General features: G+C 48.7%; 1 protein-coding gene across 1 annotated transcript in view; it reads right to left on the bottom strand.

Annotated features, from left to right (window-relative positions):
* ANOS1 (anosmin 1) overlaps positions 1–16957 on the bottom strand; it is a 155884-nt gene extending 138927 nt beyond the window's left edge. Inside the window, exon 1 of the mRNA XM_081276515.1 lies at positions 16646–16957. Within this exon, the coding sequence (XP_081132641.1) occupies positions 16646–16852 (207 nt within the window). The 5' untranslated portion in view covers positions 16853–16957. The remainder of the gene's footprint in view (positions 1–16645) is intronic.
* Between the last annotated feature and the right edge of the window lie 4946 nt (positions 16958–21903).

Below are 21903 nucleotides of genomic sequence, written 5' to 3' on the forward strand. Positions count from 1 at the left end.
CTCGTCCCAAGTATTTTGTAACAGTAACAGAAAACAGACGGAGACAGCATCATATTTCTACTTTAATGTGTATACTTACATTTAATTTATTAATGCATATCTAACAGGCTTATAGTTAACGCGTTATATTTATATTCTCTATTTGGACAGAATTTATATTCTCTGGTAAACTGCTGCCTGTCCCTCAAATCATATAAAACCCTGGACGATTTCAAGATAAAATAAATGACATGTTCTGAAGCAAATCCAACTTTAAGCAGATTTCGAGGGAGCATTAAGTATAATAACTGAAATTTAGTAAATGAGTTGTATTACAAAACGAGGAAGCGTGAGTCATGGAGTTGCTACAATCAACTGAACAAGCAGAGCTCTGTTCCTGCAAAAATACAGATCTGTGGACACCGATTCCGTTCCCCTCACAGCTTGTCCTTGGCAGCGGAGACCAGGAAAAGTGCAGATGACTTCAGACGTCCAAGACAGCATGCCCGGGCCCGTCTCTGAGGTCTTAACTTTCCTGGTCAACACTGTGTGGATTCTTCTCCACCCAGGAACGTCTCTCCAGCTGCCACATCTACTTGTTTGGAAAATAGTCAGGTGCTGGTTACGGGGTGAAGGAGTGTCCAGATGGGCACAGGTAGGAATGACCATCTGCTTCCAAGGATGACCAGCACTGTCTCCAATGGGGGAGCTGAGTTGGCCTCGCTACTTGTATATCTGACCCTTACCGTGAAACTCACCTATCTTAGCATTTATAGTTTGCTATGAATGATTAATCCACCAAATGGATTAATCCACTTCTGCAGTTTCCGCTCTCTCTTCATTGCCTGAAAGCTCCATCTCTGGACCATGCCCTGTTGGGGGCCATGCTCAAAGATGTGAGCTTTTCTGGGGACCTTTCTAGATCATCTACATGTGTCCTTGCCCAATTCAGGATGGCTCTCAAGGTTTTCTGAGCTCCAGAGAGAGTGTGGGATCCTCCAAGGCCATTCCGGACGTGGCACGACAGCCCCACCCTGCGTCCTCCTCCATGAGCTTCCTTCCATCCCTTCCGTGGTCAGCCCTGTGAGCAGCACTGCCCAGTGGTACCCTGGGCTCCAACCTCAAAACCCTGGAACACGTGTCATGAATCCGCAGACTTAGGAAAACCACTGAGGGCAGAGTATGACTTCACCTCATGTCACTCGCTTTCCTGGTACCTGGGGGACTGTGGTCTGTTGAGGCTGCTTCCCAAGGAACACACACACGGTCATTCTAACTTGCTAATGGAAGTTGCTTTGCTCCTAGGCTTTGAAAAGTAACTTTAGTGCAAAGCTGTGTATGGAAAAATTGAACAGAAGTGACTTTGGGTTTTTTTTTTTTTTTGGTTTTGTTTGTTTTTGTAAAAAAGGAAACAGGTGTCAACCTCAAAGTCCCCCAAACAATGAGTCCAACCCACCATATATATATATAAATCCAACCCCGCAGAACTGTGAGCCAAAATAAACCTCTCCTCTTTTTAAGTTCATTATCTCAGGTATTTTTGTTACAGTAATGTATGTATGTATGTATATATTGAGACAATGTCTCTCTTTAGGAGCCAGCACTGTTTAGGAGACTTGTTACATCTTGTTTTCCTGCAGAAAATTTATAAATGAAAATTTATAAATGAAAGTTACACAGTTACCAAAACCTTGACTTTTGCAAGCTGTTTTAGCTACATCAGGATTCCACCTTGTCCACCTCGGGAAAGGGAATGTATAATTGCTGTTCTTACTCACAAATGATTGCACAGCATTTTCTACATTGTTTTATCAAACTTTATCAAGGACTTTGGGATTGCTACTTCTCTATGGTTAGTGACATGACTCACACCGTGTTTCACAACTCTCTGAACTACACTATTCTCAACAGTGGTCGTTTTTTTCTCTGCAAAGTGCACATATTAACGGGCATTTATGTCAAACTCTCCCCTCCAAAGCAAAGGGTCGACAGAGGCCAAGTGTGTCTCCTCACTATAACCAGAATAACAAAAGGGACCCAAAGTGACGATTCAAATATCCACTGGCAACGTCTATGAACTTTTGAATCTGACTCAGGTCACACCATGTAGTTACAAGTCCTTGGAGGGTCGCTTGATTCATCGCCTTGCGAAACAGTGCAAGTGTATCTGTTAACGACACGTAACTGTCTCATAACACACCATTCTTTGCAAGGAAAGAGGTCCCTGTCACACGCCACCCTGCCTCATGAACTTCCCCATCCCCAAATTCCTTGCAAAATCTCAAATCCACTCCAGAGCAAAAGAGGAGTGGCCCAGGATTAGCAGCGTCCAGAGTCTCTGCCTGCTGATATTTTCTTCTCTAATTGACTAAGTCCTCTAATAACCCTCTCCAAAGTGTTGGCCATGCCAAAGGAAGAGGTCAGGCCCACCAGAGGAAAATGCTACGCAGATGGCCTCTTGTCCTGGTGTGAGGAAAGAAGGTCACAGAGGCTGTGAGACAACATCGGGGACACTCAAGGGCAGGACGGAGAGAAGACACAGACCTGTCACATCCTGGGAGTGAACGTGAAAATGAGGATCTTTTAAAAACATGCTCCCTGGTGTCCCAGGAGAAGTGGGGCGTGAAGGACAGGGCCAGAGGCAGGACCTATGAGTTTTCAACCTCAAAGGACCACGCCTCAGACTGCCCAGGGTCGTCCAGAATCATCCTGCATCTGAACGTTGCCATCAGCAACCATGGTGACTCAAGCTTCCGCGGAACATTCCAGACCACAGGAAATGCAAGAGTTAAAGGGATTCCAGTGCAACATTCTCCCTCGTTGGATGAAGAAATGGGGTCTTGGGAAGTCTAAAAAAAAAAGCATGAAAGTCTAGGGAGTTGAAAAAAATAAAAACATGCAAAAATATCATCAAGTCAAAGATGACTTAATTAAAATACACTTTGCTTGGAGACAGGCGTCCTGTGTGATAAATCCTTATTTTCCCAGGAAAGCCTCCCCCAGGAATGTGACAGACATGCAAAAGGCCCCACGTCAGTCCTGGCCTGCGGGGTGGGGGGGGGCACCTCCGGGGAAGGCGCAGTGAGCGGTGTGCACAGCTCTGCCCGATGGTGCAGCCTGAGGTCCTGCCTCAGCGGACATGAGGACAATTCCTCTTCCCTGGCGACCCGCGGATCGGCGTCAAGACCAGATGTGGCTTTCTTCCATCTCTCCAGGTTTACCCGGCAGGCTCTGGAGTCCTCCCTCCGACTTGCCTGGGGGGTTCCGAGGACTCCAGTTGCTGAAAAAGGACCATCCTTTTCATCAGCTCATAAACTGAACTCGGGGTGTGGGGATACGTTCGTGCACCTGCAATTCCCAACCAAGTCTCCTCAGTTTCTGCTTCTGCAAGATAAGGACCCGGGAGCAATGGGAGGCCAGGTCAGCACATCCAGTGTGGTCCCTACCAAGCTGGCCTCTGCTGTCTCCTGGCCTCACCTTCATGCAAGACCACCTTCATTAGAAAGCAACTGTAGGAAGATGTTATTCATTGCTTCAGATGACAATGAGGTAGGTGACCAAAGCACACTCGAGCAGGCGCAGTGCCACATGCCTATAATCCCGGTGGCTCTGGAGGCTGAGGCAGGAGGATCATGAGTTCAAAGCCAGCCTCAGCAAAAGCAAGGCTCGAAGCAATTCAGTGCAACCCTGTCTCTAAATAAAATGCAAAATAGGGATGGGGATGGGGCTCAGGGTCAAATGCCCCTGAGTTCGATCCATGGTACTAAAACACAACCCACATATTCCAAAGGCACTCTCAAATCACCCTATTATTTTTCAAAATAGATGCTTGACAGCTGTAGGTCTTGACAGCTGCAATCTGTCCTGCGAAAGAAGCTGTTCCCGCGGAGCACATTACTGCCTGTTATCTGGCCTGCTGACCTGCAGAGGTTAAGGATCAATCTTAAGTTATCAAGCTAATTACTCACAAGCCTTAAGAGCAGCCAGAAAGAATAGGTTTCTAGAGCCTGTGAACTGGAATCTACTGTGAACATGGTTATCACCCTTTCTAAAAGTTCTGGTTGAAAATACATCTAACGCCCCATAAGTGGAAACTATTATTTCCACACGCATTCCTAAAGGAGACTTCAGTGACGCCATTATGAAATATGGTCATAAATCTTAGGTGCACCTATTTTTATAGTTGGAAAACACCCACCACCTCAATATGCACAAATAGTGGGGGAACTTGGGGTTGAGCTGAGTTTTTGCAGAGGGGAAAGTCTAAGCAGGAGAAAGTATTGCAAGAAATAAACACTTTTCCCCTTGCACATGACTTGGCCCAGTGTTGGATTTTTGTCACATTGTTTTCTTGTGATGTACGCTTTCTCATTATTCTCATTTACATGTTATTCACTGGGGACTGCAGACTAATTCATCATGCTAAATTGGAGCCCTCGCAGTCTGTAAACCCCCCCCACACTCCGACTTTTGTGACAGTCTAACTCATTCATCACAATTCCGGGTTCCTTTGGTACAAACTTCAAAAAGATACCATGTTTTAATGAGGGATCACTTGAGAACACATGATGAATTAAGTGTGTGCGAGAGAAAAAAAAAAAAAAAAACAGTCCCAAGAAGAAGCTTTGCAATGCAGAAAATCTCCATCCCGAGACAATCGTGTGACCCGCAGAGCCATAAGCACCCAGCATCCAGGAAGTTGGGTGTGTTCTGGAAAGAGAATTGATGACCTGGAGTCCAAGGAGTTCTGCTCCTTGTCCAATGTCTATCCAGACTTTTGTGCTTCATCTTAAAATTCTACCTAAGCTCTCCCCCGTAGCATATGGCAAGAAGAGATCTCTAAGGAAAGAGATGCATAGGAAAGACACCTGGATTCCATGTTCCATCTGTAGAACTAAGCACTTGCAGGTCAACCTAGAAGGTAGCTTGCTCACTTGGAGATTAGATGAGCTTTTTATTGTTATGCACGTGTTCATTGGCTCTCAGAGAAGAGTGTGAGGCTCCGAGGATCCGGGGCTACGCACACTACTCATTTATTTGAACCCAAGGCTCTTTAGCAGCAGGTGCTCATTCTGGATAGAACACACCTTCAAAGGGCCAATATTTCTGCAGAGCTGAGTTCAAAGTAAATTGGTTGGCAATGAAGCAAAACCCCACCAAGCATAATTACCCTTGAAATTAAGGCAAGGAACAGCAAAAAAAAAAAAAAAAAAATAGTGGTGGGGTCCGGGTGCTCCTCTGGACAGGGCTATCTGGTTCCAGCACATTTCTGAGACTGTGCTGCCAGGTGCAAGCATTGCTACAAGCATCTGCTATATGCCAGGCTAAGTCCCTTGAAAACACAAGATTGTGACTTCATCACCTCTGAAGCCCCAGCACTCAGCAAAGCACCAGGCACAGCACACCTGCTTGGAGTGATTGACAGTTGTGGGGATGTTTGTTGTAGAATGGAAGCTGGACCCATACGGTCGTGTGCTGCATGAAGACCTTTCATCAACCAACAGGCATGCTTATGGTCGATTCTGGTTTCTGTGTTGACATGTCTACACTTGAGCACTATTTTAGAGTTTACTTCCTCCAGTCATTTAAAAAGAATTTGCCGGAAAGCTATGTGCTGTGTCATGCCGGCAGCAGCCCCACATGGCTCTTATTCACCAGGTCACCCGACTGCACCAGGAAGCCATAGAGTGATTGACATGTGTCATTCACGCTTGCACAGGGACACTCTGTGGTGCTCACTCGATGCCCACACAGCCTCAGGATGCCAGGCATGCTGCTCACGGTCTACGTTGCCCAGGTCGGAGACTGCACCTCACACTATGGGATGATCACGGTGGAGAATATGCAGAAATGGAACTCGACCTGTAACTTCCCAGAAGGGTTCAAAGCAGAAATCTTTTTTCTTTTTTTATTTTCCAAAAATTCAGAGTAACAAATAGAGTTTGTGAACCTATTCTTGTTGGAAACAGGTTCGACATATAACTCCAATCCACGTCTCCTGGGGGAAATAACGAGAGATTAAAATGCAGTTGGAGGTCTGTCCTCATGTGTCACTCCTAAATATTTGCTTTTCTATGGTGATGGTTCACCGGTGGATATGTGCTGCCTAGATTTTTTTTTTAATTTCTTTGCAGCTGTGAGGATGTTAGCTCATAACATTTGATACAAACTAAGACAAGGAAGCAGGGGAGGTGGGGTTCAATCCCCAGTATCAAGAACAAACAAAAAATAAGCAAGAAGAGAACTGTGGGGTACCTATTTTAGGTTTTCAAGTTCTAGTTCTGAAATACTGACATCCCTAGGCCTCCCTGGCTCAGAAGCAATTGAAAAGAACCACAGTGTACACAGCATTTCCACTGCCCCCCGCCCCACCGTGTTCTTCTCCCAAAGCAATCAGTCATTCTGCAGAAGCTTGGCATTCTCATCGGGAGCAGACAGGAGGGCCAGCCGCAAGTTTATGCCAGTTTGTAACTTTGCCTTTATTTAGATCATGCATACAGCAGGCTGTTGGGGGAAAACAGGTGACCCCGACGGCCACGTGGCTGGGGGGTCCCCTGCTCCTCATTTATACGTAGTTCGTCCTCTACTGTGGGCGAAGCTATTCAGAGGGGACAGAGAGCTGTGGAGCAGGACATAAAACACCGGCAAACAGGGACAGAAGTCAGGAGTTGGCCATAAAAGAGACAGTGGCCAAAATGGTGTGCACGGAAGGACCCCAGGAAACACGTCCACGTTCCAAAGAGGCAGAGTGCATCAGATGTGCAACCCTGTAAGGAACAGTATTTCAAAAGAGCACTCTGCCTCCCAGTGACGTAGGAACTCCAAGACGGGCTCAGACCCTTGTGCAGGTCTAGAAACCGTCTTTTCCAACGGTGCATTCTTAAAGAAGCAAACCAGAGTTGATGAAGTTCCACGCGATGAGCCATTGGCAGTAACCTAACAGGTCCGCGGTGACTAGGAGAAATCACCTTTCAGGGGGAATCTTTGTGTGGGTTTGTGCTGGGACTTTCTCAGCTCCCCCCACCCCCGAATCTTGTTTTAGAGAAGCTCTCAGTGATGTCCCAAGCAAGAATGTAATGCATAGCTTTATCTTCAGAGAAAAACCTCATTTTCACTGGGGGGGGGGGGAGGGGGAAGGGCACCACCCAAACCCATGGTGGTGTGTTCCATTATTAAAACATTAGGATAATTGGGGAAGGAAAAAAGTGTGACCTGGAAGACACACACACACAAAAAAAAGGGAGAAAAATCCCCAAATTCCCTAAGTTACATGAATCCCCATCATCCGTCTTGTCCTGGCGCTGGTGGGATTAATGACATTCTTTGGAAGCTGATGGATTACTTTGCAAAATTAATGCTTCATGTTTCATTAAGGGACCTCTCCATTTTATGTTTTCATTTCTGGTCATAAGGACTTGTCACTTTTCTGGATATCACCAGAAATGACAAAAGTTCCTATTTTGAACAAAAATAGTAGAAGCTAAATTAAGTACTTTAGGTATTTTTTTCCTTCTGTTTCCTTTTGTCCATCCTTTGGATAGGGATGTTGCCTCTCGGATTCCCCTGAAGACAGGTTTTTAAGGTTTTAGGGGATGAACCCCCTCCCCAAAGACTCCCATCTTTACATTTTGTTTTCATGCAAACTTGATTGCTTTGGATTCCCCTTTGTTCAGAATTTCTCCTTCCCCGTTTTTCCGTATCTTACAGGAAAGATGCAAAGACTCCCTTGGTGTAAAGACGCCGATGCCCAAAGCCAAACAGAAGGAAAGAGAACAAACAGGAGAGACTCTTGGGGCTCCTGCAAATAGTTGTCACATACACACAAGACACTACTGCCACTTGCAAACGCTCCCAGAACGTCCCAGCAGAACAGCAATTGCAGCCAAGAGCCAAGGAATGTCGAGAGACCCGGACCCCAGGTATTCCTGCCCGACCTGACCCTTCTCTGTGATGCCAAGGGTCCAGTTAAGAGCTCAGTGAACCGCTGTTTTCCAGGGTCTCGTTCCTTGGAAGGATTTGGTGGGTATGTGCACAGGGACGGTGGTCATGGGCTGATATTTTTAAGACTCTTTCTATCCCAAAAGCAAACTTCTAACCATCCAGGCCACCTCACTGCCATGCAGCCCAGAGCTCCAAGAAAAACAGAGAGAAGGGAGCAGGACTTTCCCTGGCAGCTCTGACCCTGGGCTGATGACTCGGGCTAGGACGCTTTGATGTTCTCACTTGCAGACCTTCAGTTTTCTTCTCTGTCAAAGAAAACTCACACTGGGTGCCTCTGAGCTGTCATGAAGGTCAAGTGGATATTTACCATGAAGCCACGACGTTGTTGTCGGCTCAAGCACCACCAAACCACATCCCAGCCCTTTTTATCTGTTATTCTGCGACAGGGTCTTGCTAAAGCTGCTTAGGGCCTCGCGCTAAGTTGCTGAGGCTGGCCTTGAACGTGTGATCCTCCTGCCTCAGCCTCCTGAGTTGCTGGAATTGTAGGCACGCACCACAGATGCCAGGCCATTCCGGGGCTCTTTCTTGGAGTGGGAGTGGGGTGGTTGCCAAGGGTCTCCATAAAGTTCTACTGAGATTCACCCTGATCCTCGAGAACCAGGAAAAACAGCCCTAGAGCCAGCTGTGGGCATGATGGTCTGGGCAGATTGGAAAAACCAGCTCTTAACTTCACCATCCCCTCCCCTCTGTGGTCTCCCTAAAGTGCCAAGCCCCTGTCTCAGTTCTTAGGCTGATAACCTCATCCCGCTTGGACTGACGTTGTCTATATACCAACCAATCTTAGCCCTCATGCAGTGCCTCCCGAACAGTCTTACTTTGAAATTCATGGGATGCCTGGACAGGATTCAATCAATGTGTCTTGTGTTTTACGAAAGAGCAACATAGAAAATGAGCCGACCGCCAACACGGCCTTCCTACTCCCTTCTGTGCAACTGATGGGCTACCAGGGAGAAGTGCTTTTCCCCAACCCTCTCTATGATGGGGGGAAATGCCTCCCCTCATCTCTTTGAAACCACACGTGAAATCTTTCCAGAATAAGGAAGCAGGTGTAGAAGGAAGCTTGTTGGGCTTTGTGCTGGTAAAACCAAAGTCGGCTAATGCTGAACCACTCCATCAACCTTGCATCTGCTTCCCCAGACCTTCTGGACAGTTCTGTGGCTAAGGATGTCCTCACCCACTCTAACCTACCCGCCAATCACACGCTCTGAAGCTCTTGTGAATGGTGTGGACTTTGTACACGTCACTCAATTCTGGGCAATGACGTCCATATGTATTGGGCCCCAGATTTGGAATCTTTTTGCTGAAATCTCTTGGAGATACGAACCGATTCAAACAACACTAAAGGTCACGAATGTAAACCTCTTTATGTGCAAGTTTTAAAAGCTGTATACGACCCCCAGGTCTTCTTTAAAGGTGTAATGACAAGTCAGAGAGTCGTGAGACACGAGTTATATATTGACTACGATGCTCAAACTGCACATTCTTCAATCAATCATTTCTATATAATCAATTAAGGAAAACACAGAAGTGTTGAGTTGGACCAGGCAGGCGGCGACTAGTCTGCAGGGAGGGATGATAAATTCTCTGTCAAAGGCCCAAGTGCTAAAGACTTGGTCTTCATGGTACTGCTACTGTGTGGTGGGGAGAGGTCTTAGGTGATTGGGGATGTGCCCTCAAAGAGGATCATGGGGCCTGGCTGCTCCCTCTTCCCTTCTCATTTACTTCTTGTCCATGAGGAGAGCAGATTTTCTCTGCCACATAGACTTACCACAGGCCGATGGATTATGGACCAGAACCTCAGAAATTAAGCCAAAGTAAATCTTTGCTCTTTACAAGTTACTCTCTCAGATAATGTGTTCTAGTAGCTGAAAACTGACCAGCGCAGTGGATGTCTTAGATCTAGCTTCCTAGAAGCAGAGTTTGGAATAGGGCTTCTCTGTCAGGGGATCTATTCAGGGGAAAGAGGGGAGGAAGCAGAAGTCAGTGGAGGAGGCTCAGTAGAGACCCAAACTCCAGGGGAGACCAGCAAGAGCCAGATCCCACGCAGTGCCTTGGAGCACAAATTCTACTGCAGACTTGATTGCAGCAGGGGCTCCCCTTGTACCCCCGTAATGATGGCGGTGGTGTGGCCTCCTAAAGGGGGCAGACTGCTTCTGCTTGCTGGCAAGATGGCGCCCACCCACCAAAGGTGAGTCTCCTAAAGGGAACAGCCATTAGCTATGAACAGAAATGGGGAGGTCAGCAACTCCATCTCATGGACCAGGAACTGGTGTCTATGAACAAGTTCCCAGTATTTCCCAAAGTCCAACAGAAACCACCCACTTTCCCAAGACGACGGGGCAGACAGCCAGCACAGGGTGAATGCGGGTTTTATAAATCAACTCTGGTCCCGGGGGTGGGGGGGACCTCGCCGTGCTGCTATGAAGTCTGGGATGGTTAAGGATGTCTTTGGTTCATGTAAAGAGGGGCAGCTCCGTCATACTTCCTGACTGCCATATGGTGACAGCATGCCCTCAAACCATGGAGCCCCGGCATGTCAATTAGACACGTTGAAGGGTGGCCAGCCAGCATCAGAACCCAGGCCGGGAGATTAGGCAGCCCCCAGAAAAGCACCATCATGGAGCCAGTTACTGCAGTGAGGCATTTCCACGGCCTCTGGTTCTACTTTATAAAAAACAATGCATTTTAATAATGTAGCTATATTTCATCGCTAGCCCAAGTTCCACCCTCAAAACAGTCCAGGAGAGCCTTCTGGGAATCAGTACCAAATTCTATGAGACACTGATCCGTTTCCACCTCGATTCAAGTCGTACTCACAGAGGCTTCCACATGTCTCCCAAACCCTACAGTTTCACACTCACTCCCTAAACCATACCACAAAGGTTCATCACAAAATCTGGGGAATTGCTTTGAATAAGTAGAGAAACCTTCAGATTTGTCCTTAAGGTAGGCCCCCTACTTTTGGTACTAGGGATTGATTTCAGGGTCTCACTAGGTTGCAGATGCTGGCCTCCAACTTGTCATCCTCCTGCCTCAGCCTCCTGAGTTGCTGCAATGATAGGCATGTACCATGGCTCCGGGAAAACTGGGGTGTCTGTTTGTTGGCTGGCTTGCTTGTTTTTTGTTTGGTTTCGGTTTGAGCGCTGGGTTTCCAACACAGGGCTTCACATGGGCTAGGCACATGCTCGATCGCTGAGTCACTTTTAAAAGTGGAAACTCTTTCATTACAACATTAACTTTTTAAAAAAATGTCTTTGTTTCGGCACTGGAAATTAATCCCTGGGATGCTTTACCACTGCTCTACCCCCAGCCCTTTTTTAATTTTTAATTTTGAAACAAGTTCTCCTGGTCTCACCTTTATGATCCTCCTACCTCAGCCTCCCGAGTCACTGGGATGGCAGGTGCGTAGCCCTGGGCCCAGTGACAACATTAACTTTGTGATTCAGGCCCCAAGTGCGCACATGCTGCATGTATTATGTCACATTTAATCAAATATGTAAAACCGTATAATCGATATACCACCAAAGAAATGAACAAGTCAATAAGCATATTTTCTACTATTTTTTAAGATGTTCCGTTACAGTCAAAATAAGGTGGACTTTTAAGTCAGTACAAGGACAAACATGTATTAAAAACATGATAATTTACACCAGGCATGGTGGTGGCGCACCCCTGAGACCCCAGCCACTTGGGAGGCTGAGGCAGGAGGATTGCAAGTTCAAGGCTGTCCTCGGCAACTTAGCAAGGCCCTGTACTCAGTGGTAAAGCACCCCTGGGTTCAATCCCCATTACCCCCCCTCAAAAAAAATTAATAATAAATAATTTGCAATGAAAAACATGCATTATTGGGGTCAAATTTAGACTTCTTGGAGACTCAGCCAGAGATCCAGGGAGTGGATGAGGAAACCCCAAGACCAGACCTGAATCCCTTCTTTCTTCCCGGGTGACTCTGAATGCCTGGCCATCCTGCCTGTTCCTTATACTCACTGCAGGACAAAGATGCATGGCACAGGCTGGGCCCAGGCACCCTCCAGGGCAGCTTCCCTGAAATCTGTCTGATGGGTGCATTAGGGCGGCTGGCTCTAGTTATCTGTTTGCTTTTTCTTGGGAGAAAGAATCTGGTCCTCTAAGTAGAAGGAGTTAAATCACTAACTCCCTTTCTCTGTTGCAGGTTGCAGGCCTGCTCATAAGTTACTAGCCTGGCTACTTTTGAACCTTTGAAGGTCAGGTCCACTGAGGCTACCAGGAGCAGAGCCAGGGGAGGCCGGGGGGGTTCTCTACCAGGTACGTCCTTATCTAGCGAAAGACATGAGGTCCACTCTCAGGTTAAACAGGAGCCTACCAACAAGAGACAGGGCTGTTCTTGGAAACCCTCTTTCTCCCTGCTTTCCTTCTTCCTGTGAATCTTCTAGCAAAGTTCAGGATATTACAGTAGAGAGAGGGCCACCCGAGGAGAGGAGCCCAGGTCAAGGTCGTACCTGTCACACTGCAGATGAGGCTATGCTGAGCACACCTAAAACCTCCCAAGGTCCCTGAACCCTGGGCAACCCTGAAACAGGGCTGGCTTCGGGGGGATGACCAGCACCCTAGCTCCTGGCTCAGAAGGCAGCTCACATTTAAGGCTCCCTGCTCGGATGTTGTCCTATGGAAATCCTTAATAATTTTTTTCTTTGAATGCATGCGTTGCTTGTGAGTTTGTGATATATGCACTGGTGGCTTGAAGCCTCCCCTCACCTGTCATATTCTCCTGTCTCCTCATGTGTCCAGGGCAAGTCCTCCCTGTGAATTCCAATATCCCCTGGCATCCCGGGCCCCGCCGGTCTCCTTCTTCCTGTGACCGCTCCAGCTGTGCCTGCTGCAGGGACCGGGTATGGTGCAGGCGCAGGGAGGGCCAGGGCTGGGTGTGCATGCTGCATACTGTCCCACGGTACAGTCGGGTCTCTCCCCAGTTCAGGTTGGTAACAAAACTCAGCAGGGACAAGGTGCTTGCCCACCCAACCCTGACCCAGGCAGCTCGCAAATCCAATAGGTAGCTTGGGTAACACGCTTGGGGTAGCCCGTCTGCTGAGGGCAAGGGTATTTGGTCATAGGAAGGGGAGGTGGCCATTTCCTGCCAGGCTAGAGGACAATGCATGGACACAGCAGCTGGCAGAGAGGAGTCCCGGCCAGCACCATATCTTTGCATACAAGTGTGTGCCCAAGTCCCCACGCAACCCTCCTGCATACCCAGAAGCCTTTGCAGGAGGCTCTGCTTCCTTCTCCCAACCTTTCTGATTTGCTTGTCTTTCTGGCCATCACAAGGCTCCCCCCCAGGGATGAGTCTGGACATGCAAATTCCGCACCTCTGGTGATTCTGCACACAGGTGACAGGCTCTGACATTTGCATGTAGAATCACTACCGCACAATATAAAGATGCACAGGGCACTTCCCACCCATCATTTAACTTGTCTCTTGGCTGCGAGCAACACACTCCACAGTGCAAGAGTGTCAAGAGAGAAAGAAGGCCCCGGAAGAAAGGAAAAGATGCTGGGCTCTAGTTGTGTAGCACGCCCCCGCCTTTCTCTCTGAATAAAGACACGCCACGTTTCCACTTTGCATCACCCAGAGTACCAGCACTGTATGCTTCTTTCTCTGGATGTCGGGCATTGTCTCCAGCATGTTCTGTCTTCTGATCTAGCCTTTCAGGATAAGGCATCATCTGCTAACCGGCATGAGGGTTTTGACTCTGCCTGTGAGACCCACCTCCAACGTGGCTGATTGGGGGTCCCCGGCTCCACAGCCCACCTCCCTGGGTCACACCCATAGCCTCGCAGCTCCTCCTCATTCCCTGGTAGAAAGGATGTCCTTCCCAAGAACCACCTGCTCACCCCGGCTACTTCTCTTCCGGAACCAGGGGCACATTCCTTACTAAGAGGGTGAGCTTGGGAAAGCACCTTCTTTTCAGTCTGAAATTCTGAGGTCCTCCAGGCAGGGACAGAGACCAGGTACTGTTCACTACTGTGGCCACCTGCAGGCTTCCCCTTGGCTTCCCTCCCACTTCAGGCTTGGATGCCAGCCACCGTGTGGGGCCCAGTCAGCCCACAGACCTCAAAGTCCCAGCTGTAAACCTCCATCTAGGGCTTCCCACCCTGACTGCTGCAGGGCTGGGCGGTGTAAGGGGGTGGAAAGAGCTGGGTGGAGAGGCTTCTGGAAATCCCTGCCTCCTCGGCAGGCCTCTAATAGGTCACTGCCCCTGAGGGCTGCCAGCCACTGTCTATCAAAATTCTCTACCCTGAGTACGCAGGTTGCACTCATCCCAGCCCCAGCCTGGCAGCGTTCACACTGGGGACTCCCCACACCTGGCTGTCATCCAGGTTCAAAGCAAGTCTTTTTCCATCTTTTTTTTTTTTTTAAAAAAAGGAAGCTTTGCACCATCCCGGAAATCATGGGAGCAAGTACCTGCTCATGAAAGGGCTTTCTGCACGGGGCTCCCTTCTGGGAGGTGACAAGTCACAGGAATGGGACCTTCCTAAGACTTCGAGGGGCTCACCCTTTTCACCCATTAATAAATACCACATGCACGGTCGTGCATGGACCCAGGATGACCTGTCCACTGTCCTTCCTGGGGGTTTTGGTTTTAAAGGTAGGGGTGTTGGGGGAGGGAGCCGGGAAGCTGGGCCACCTTTCCAAATCTTGGGAAGACTGACTGCCTGCAATTTAAACAAATCCGCTAGGTATTCCTAGGGTAGGGTTAAAACCTCCACAAATGGCTTTGCAATTAATTACAAAATCCCCAGCAGTTATTAAGTCCTAACTGAGTAATTTGCAGCTTATTTTACCCCAGCTAATTAAAATGTAATTGGGATTGTCTGGCAACGGGTACTCTGTCAGCAGTTTTTCTTGGGAAGAGAAATCAAGCCAAGAGACCACAAGAAAACCCTTTCACGGGACTTGGCTTGATCTAAACCGCTTCTGTAGCCGCTGCAACTGTAAAACAAATAAATTACTGCGACTGACAATTCAGTAAAAAAGAAGAGGGGAAAAAAAAAAAACAGATACTCTTCTTCCCTGGGAATGGACTGCTCCTTTTTGTTCCATGTTGCCTTCTTGATGAAACAATAGCGTGGCATCTTAGGACAGTGACTTTCAGGGTTGGCCCCGGTGGTTTGGAACCAGGTGCCTGGGGAGCAGGTGCCCTCCAGGAGATGCCTGTAATTTCACCAGCCTCGGGGTGCATTGGGTGCTAGGGTTTCTTTTTTCCCCCCTGGGGACCCAGGAGGAGCATCTCCAACTCTCTGGACATTGCTTCTCTGACTTAGAACAAACAGAAGTGCACACTCCACGAACTGCACGGGTGGATTGGGCCCCTGCAGATGCCACCTTTGAGCTCTCCGTGACCCGCTCTGGAGCACAACTGTCAGGAAGGACATCCCAGGTCTACGGAAGACCACCCCCACACCCCACCGTCGGCTGCACCAAACCCCCTCTCTTTGGAGTCACCCCTCTTTCAGGGTTGGAGGGGCGGGCGCACACTGCAAGAGCAGAGCGCTCGGCTTCCAATCCCTGCCCTCAGTTGGGAAACCGCGTCAGTGTCTGCCCTCTGCCTTTGTCCCTGGGGCTAGAAGTTGGGAGCCTGGAACAGGTGGGCAGCTAAAGGTAGAGGCGAGAAGGAGAGGGAGAGACAAGAAACAGGGCGTATGAGAGGATGGTTCCAGAGCTCAGCTCGGCAGGGAGAGGCGAGTCCCGGAGCCGCTCGCGCGCGCCCACCCGCACAGGAAATGCTGCGCAGGTCCTGCGGGGTCCTAGGCACAGTGCAGGGTCCCCTCAACAGCCACCGGCGGCGCAAAGACAGTGCCTACACACACACACACACACACACACACACACACACACACACACAACACTCCTCCACCCCCAGGTGGAAGACTCTCCATGCGCTGGTGGATACTCTGACCCCCGGATTCGTCCCGGAGCATCCAAACGCAGCCCTGCTAAGTTCCCCATTCTCTGAAACTGTCTCCTTACGCTGGCTAGTCCTCAGCAAGACCTAGAGCCTCTGGAGGTCCCAAAGGCGCAGCCACTGTACACCCCGTACTCTCACCCGGGGGGCACACGGCCTGGCCCGGATGCCCACACTGGGCGCAGGAAGGGAAGGCGGCGAGCTCTGCGCCCGCGGGGCTTTAACGCCAGGAGTTCAGCGCAGAGCACAGTGTCCGCCCGCGGGCACCTGCGGCAGCCGGGCGCGGCCCCGGGACTCGTTCTGGGCGGGCAGCTCCCAGGGCTCCGAAGCCACCCGGAGTTTGCTGGAGTCGCCACCCGGCCGGAGTGGGCGCGCGCGTGCCAGTCCTGGGAAAGTAGCAAATGCACACACCCACACTCGGAACCCACAAAACTGCTCGCTCTCTGTCTCTCTCTCTCTCTCACACACACACACACACACACACACACACACACACACCAAGGATATGGCCCCTCGTTCCCCACTGGGAGGGAGACCGTTGAGGAAAGACGCTGCGGGTTTCCACTTGGGAGAGGCCGGTTGGAGCTCCCGGGTGCACAGACCCGCTCCGGGGAGAGCCCGGCTCCGCCGCCCGAGCTGCGCGACCACTTGGCGCGCCCACGTGCGTCCCCTGCCGCCGCGCGCACCGCGGGGAGGACCCCGGGAGGGCGAGGGGCTCCCGGTACCTGGACGTGCTGGACCCAGGCGGAGATGCGCGTGATCTGGAGGCTGAGGCAGCGGGAGGCGCAGCGGGCGCGCTGGACGCTCCCGGCGGACAGCGACTCGTCCAGCCGCCGCGCGGCCGCGGCTCCGGGGCTCGGCGCCAGGCAGCCCCCGCAGGCCGCCAGCCAGAGGCAGAGGGTCAGGGCGGCGCCGGGCGCCCCGGGCTCCATGGCTGCGGGTCGCGGGCGCCGGGCGCTGGCCGTGGCTCCCAGCTCCGCGCCGGGGCCGCACTGCCGGGGACCTCGCGGCCGCCGCCAGTCGCCGGGAAAGTTCAACCCTCCAACTCCAGCCCCCCGCCCGCCCTCCACGCGACCGCCCTGCCGGCTCCCGCGGGGGGCGGGGTGAGGGTGACAGGCCGCCGCGCCATTGGCTGCGAGCAGAGTGAGTGACGGGGAGGCCGAGCCCGGGGCCCGGGCGCAGGTCTGGGGGTCCCCCCCGGAACGGGGCGCCCCCGGGAGGGCCACGCCGAGCGCTTCCCGGTGCTGTGGGGTCTCGGCGTGGAGGGTCCCCCGTGCAGGGACCTCCACAGTCGGCAGGAACACCTTCCTGACCCCCTCCCTCCCCAGCAGCCGGGCCAACAGAGGCAGGTGTGAGCTGGCCAGGGCGTGGAAGGGGAGGGTCTCCCTTTGGGAGCAGGGAAGAGGCCTCGGGTCGCCTGGGGGCCTCAGAAGTGCCCAGGAGGGATGACAGATCGCCCCTAAATTGCTATCTCCTACCCGGGGTGCAGGCTTCGCCCTGGGTCCAGCAGAGGTCAATACCCCTACGCCCAAATAGTGGAAAGGAGGTCAGAGGAGGGAGCCCACACGGGGTGCAGGGGATGTCTGTGACACTCCCTGTGAGTGAGTTATGCAAAGCAGAATTCCTAAACTCCCTTCCTCCTGTGTTTGCCCAGAGCTTCCTAGGCTTTGAAGCTGCTGCCCCATCGTGGGTGACCTCTTCTGGGGCTCTTTGGCCTCACAAGTTATAGAAACTGTCCTACCTGTAGGTTTTGGCCACAACGATGTTATATACTTGGGGCCAGAAATCTAAAAATTTAGCCATGAGCTCAAATTATGAAAAGCTTTCCAAAAACTATAGGGAATCCTTCCTTAGTGTTTGTGTTTAAAAGTGAAGCAAATACCTGGTCATGGTGACGGCAAGCCTATTTGGTGCACCCACACTTTCTTATGGTAATTCTGATTTATGATTTTGCATGTCAAATCATGAGATTTGTATCCCAGAAAGCGCGATCACAAGGACAACCCACTGAGCTTTTAAAAACAGCTTCTAGATGTTCAAAGGAATCACTGTCTAGTTTTAAGAGCAAGGTGTAGGTTACCTTCTGTGGGTTCCACACCAGGTTCATTTCTATGAATAAATGCATTTCCTAATAAGCCACAAAGAGAACACCTAGTCCTTTGAACAGAAAACGCAAGCTTCAACATATAGGGCCACCTTGTAATGCCTATGTTGAAATAATACTTGGTTCTGTTGCTCTTTTCCTTTAGAATTATCACCGACATCTTCTGTGTGCTGCAGGCCTTTCTGAAATTATTTATTTTTATGGCAGTTTGAAATTCCTTTTCAAAGAAAAGCATCCTAGTAAAATGACACAGCAGTTAAAATCTAGTTGTTGTTGTTTTTTAATGTCACCCATTTCTACCCCTTGTATGCGACAGCTCATCTTGCAAGTTGGCACTGGAACTTCTTTATTTGTTTATTTATTTATTTTGGTACTAGGAGTTGAACCAGAGGTGCTTAGCCACTCAGCCACATCCCAGCCCTTTTAATTTCAAATTTTGGACAGGGTGTCACTGAGTTGCTTAGGGCCTCGCTAAGTTGCTGCTGAGGCTGGCTTTGAACTTGGGATCCCTCTGCCTCAGCCTCCCGAGTTAGAGTGGAATCTCGACTTGTAAACATCCCTCCGGGTGATGCTCTAGGTAACCAACCGTAGTTGGAGATAACTTCCCTGTGTTCATATGTGAATACACAACCAGTGAAACTCCATGTCTTGTACAACGCAAGAGAATGGGGTCCTACTTAGAATAAGTCACATTCCATGTGTGTATAATATGTCAAAATACACTCTACAGGCATATACCTAAAAAGAACAAATTTTTTTAAATACAATATAAAAGCACGTATCTCATTAAAAATGAAGCCGAATATTTAAACAGCATCTCTGGCAATATTGATTCAAGATTTGTCTGTATGTGTTGTAGGGATAGGACATAGCAATCTCTTTAGTAATAATCACGTTGACTAGTTGTTTAATATATATATACATATAATATTATATATATATAATATATATATATATATATATATATATATATTTTGAAGGGAGGGTACTGAGGGTTGAACTCAGGGGCACTCGACCCCTGAGCCCCATCCCCAGCCCTATTTTGTAGTTTATTTAGAGACAGAGTTTCACAGAGTTGCTTAGGGCCTCACTAAGTTGCTGAGGCTGGCTGCCTTTGAACTTGCAATCCTCCTGCCTCAGCCTCCCATGCCTCTGGGATGAGAGGCATGCACCACCATGCCCAGTCAGAACCCATTTTTAACTGGAGAAAAACAGAGACTTGAATCGGACAGCATTTATGAGTTGCAAGCAGATTGTCCCAAGGGATCAGTTTCAGGAGTAGGGGGAACACAGAAGTGAGGTTTATTTTCCCCTCCAATTGTCTCTACCGATGATGCATTATCATAGGTCTTTTCTGGGCAAATGCAGTTCAAGTCAGCAAAATTAGAAAGTGCAAGAATGATGCCCCTCAAGTTTGCTGGCCCATACCCGCCTCTGTGTTCCTGGGCTAAGTGCTCAAAGAGTGGCATATGCTTCTAGGGTACTGAACCCAACTGGTTCCCAAAGGACCGCTGAATCATTTGGCAAACAGTGATTAGCTTTTTACATAGGATCACTGAATATATATTCTAGTTCTCACGAAGGAACACTCACCCAGTCAATCATCTGCTTTCTTTTATCACCTTGCAAGGCTGGATGCTCTGTGTGGGAATAATCTTATCACAAAACATAGTTTTCCCTTTAACAAGATTATAAAAGTGTAATCACAGCCCAGTGAAAGGGTCTCATTTTTTTTTTATTAATTACCTGGATGTCTATTAAGATTTTTTACGAATGATTAGGAATGCATGGTTCTTTTTGCACTTTAAAGAATATTTTAAAGACGTTTTAAACTTTTCTTGAAAAAAAAAAGATACCAAGGATTGTCAAATCCTATGGTTTAAAACTCTGGCTACTGTTCAAGAATTTCTCTCCTGACTTTATCCACCTGCTCAACTGTCAGTTGGTGTTAAATTTGTCTTGGAGCTTGTTCTGCAGTGAGACCAAAAGCATATTCTAGGCAAACTTGGAACTCCCGATGGACACCTGGCTGCAGTTGTGACTAAAATAATTACTAAAACATGCAACATTATCAGAATGCAGGGTCCCATGTTTCAGGGTTCCATGCAGGAGGGCTGTTTCCCCTCCCAGCGCCTCACGGGGGGGGGGGGGGGATTTGTTACTTTTAACACATGTGGTGGCATCTGGTGTTATAAGTGCTTTGCTCAGCCTAGGCTGGACCAAGGAAGGGCGGTTGTGTTTCTGAAATCAGGTGGCTTCAAAGGATATCAGATGCCTGTAAAATCAATGACGAGGAAATCAACTAATTTCACTCAAATTCCAAATTTTACTCAAATTCCAAAGATTACAACTTGGAGAAGCAACCATAAGGCTGTCAGAGTTGCTATGTCTGACATTGTATATGAGCTGTAGATAGAGAAGAAAAAGCATGCAAATCATCACAAATGAAATACTATTTAATAGTCAAATGTGGGGAGCCGTTTAGAATATGAAAAATAGCTTGCATATTTTTGGTTCTTGACAAGACCAAAATATTACTGGCGTACCCCCAAACAAACATTTGGAGAGGCATAAATGAATTTTACAACAAAATCTTAAATGATATAACTAACTAAAAAAAAATGCACTTCTCACTTCTGAGTAGCTTATTTTCAAGTGAAAAGCAAGATACAGTTTTCAGTGAAGTTCGTGCCCCAAATTTTGTGAATTTCTTAGCTTTGTCCTCTAACAGAACTCCAAGGAGCATGTCTTTATTCTGCGTTTCATTCTTAAATATGGAAAGAAAGCGACAGTGCTCTTCAGAATGATTGAAACCGTGTTCTGTTCAAAGTCTTAAGTGGGGTTTTCGGCTCTGATGTTTTCAAGCCCCTTGAAATTTACATTGAGCTGTATAAATACCAAGAGATTTGGAGAGAAGGTTTGCAAGGTCAAGAGCGGCTTTTAATAGGAGACAGCGCCACACGCTGGCCAGAGGGGTGAAATGCGAAGCAAAGGAACCGGTCCACTCTTAGGCATCTGTATCTGACCAGGACAATCATGCCCTGTCTTCACTTAATAACAACTTAATGACTTCCAGGGTGCATTTAAAATTAGGGACACTTTCTCATGTACGTAACTCACCCTGATCAAAGTAAGGAAAACTAGCACTTCCTCCCAACAAATTTTTTTTCCCCTAGTTCTGACCCACTTTGCAATTCAGTGAGCCAGGGCAAACAGTCCGTGAATATATGTCTGAGAGCTTCAGTCCAGAACAGCTCAAGCTTTGCAAGCTTCTTAGGGCTTTGCAAAATAGGAGAACACATGAATAAAATTTGCCAGGTGAAGCAGGGTTAAAAAAAAAAAAAGTAGCCGACAATCTTGACCTTGTTAGGAAACATAGTGACCCAGAAACTGAGGAAATACGCACACTGGAGAACTTCAGAGGAGCCCGGTGCGACTTCAGGACCACGTGAACAGGATCTGTGAATGAAATCTCCGAGGCATGAATTAATAGCTTCCTCTTCCAAATCCACAGGGGCTGAAAACCTCCCTTAGGATACAAATCAAACACACCCCCACACACACATTTTGGTTTACACCCAGCATTTTCTATGGTGGCTAATTTGAACCAGTTGGAGAATATTCTGCTCTGTGGCTGGATATTGGGTGTCACAAGGACTCAGAAGTCAAAATCGTGTTTCCTTCCCTTCTGTTCGGCTTCTCTTTGTTTTGTGGGAATATCCATCTCTTATTTCCACGAAATGTGGACCCTGAGTTTCAGAGACCACCAATGTCACAATGTTCTTTTTTTTTTCTTAGCAATGTGCGTTTTATTAATCACTCGTGTGTGACAGTCAGATATCAAAGATACCAAAAGGGATGCTCCTGGTCTTTCAGTAG

This window comes from Spermophilus citellus (assembly GCF_964194105.1).
Source record: "Spermophilus citellus genome assembly, chromosome: X".
In the NCBI taxonomy this organism is placed as follows: Eukaryota; Metazoa; Chordata; class Mammalia; order Rodentia; family Sciuridae; genus Spermophilus; species Spermophilus citellus.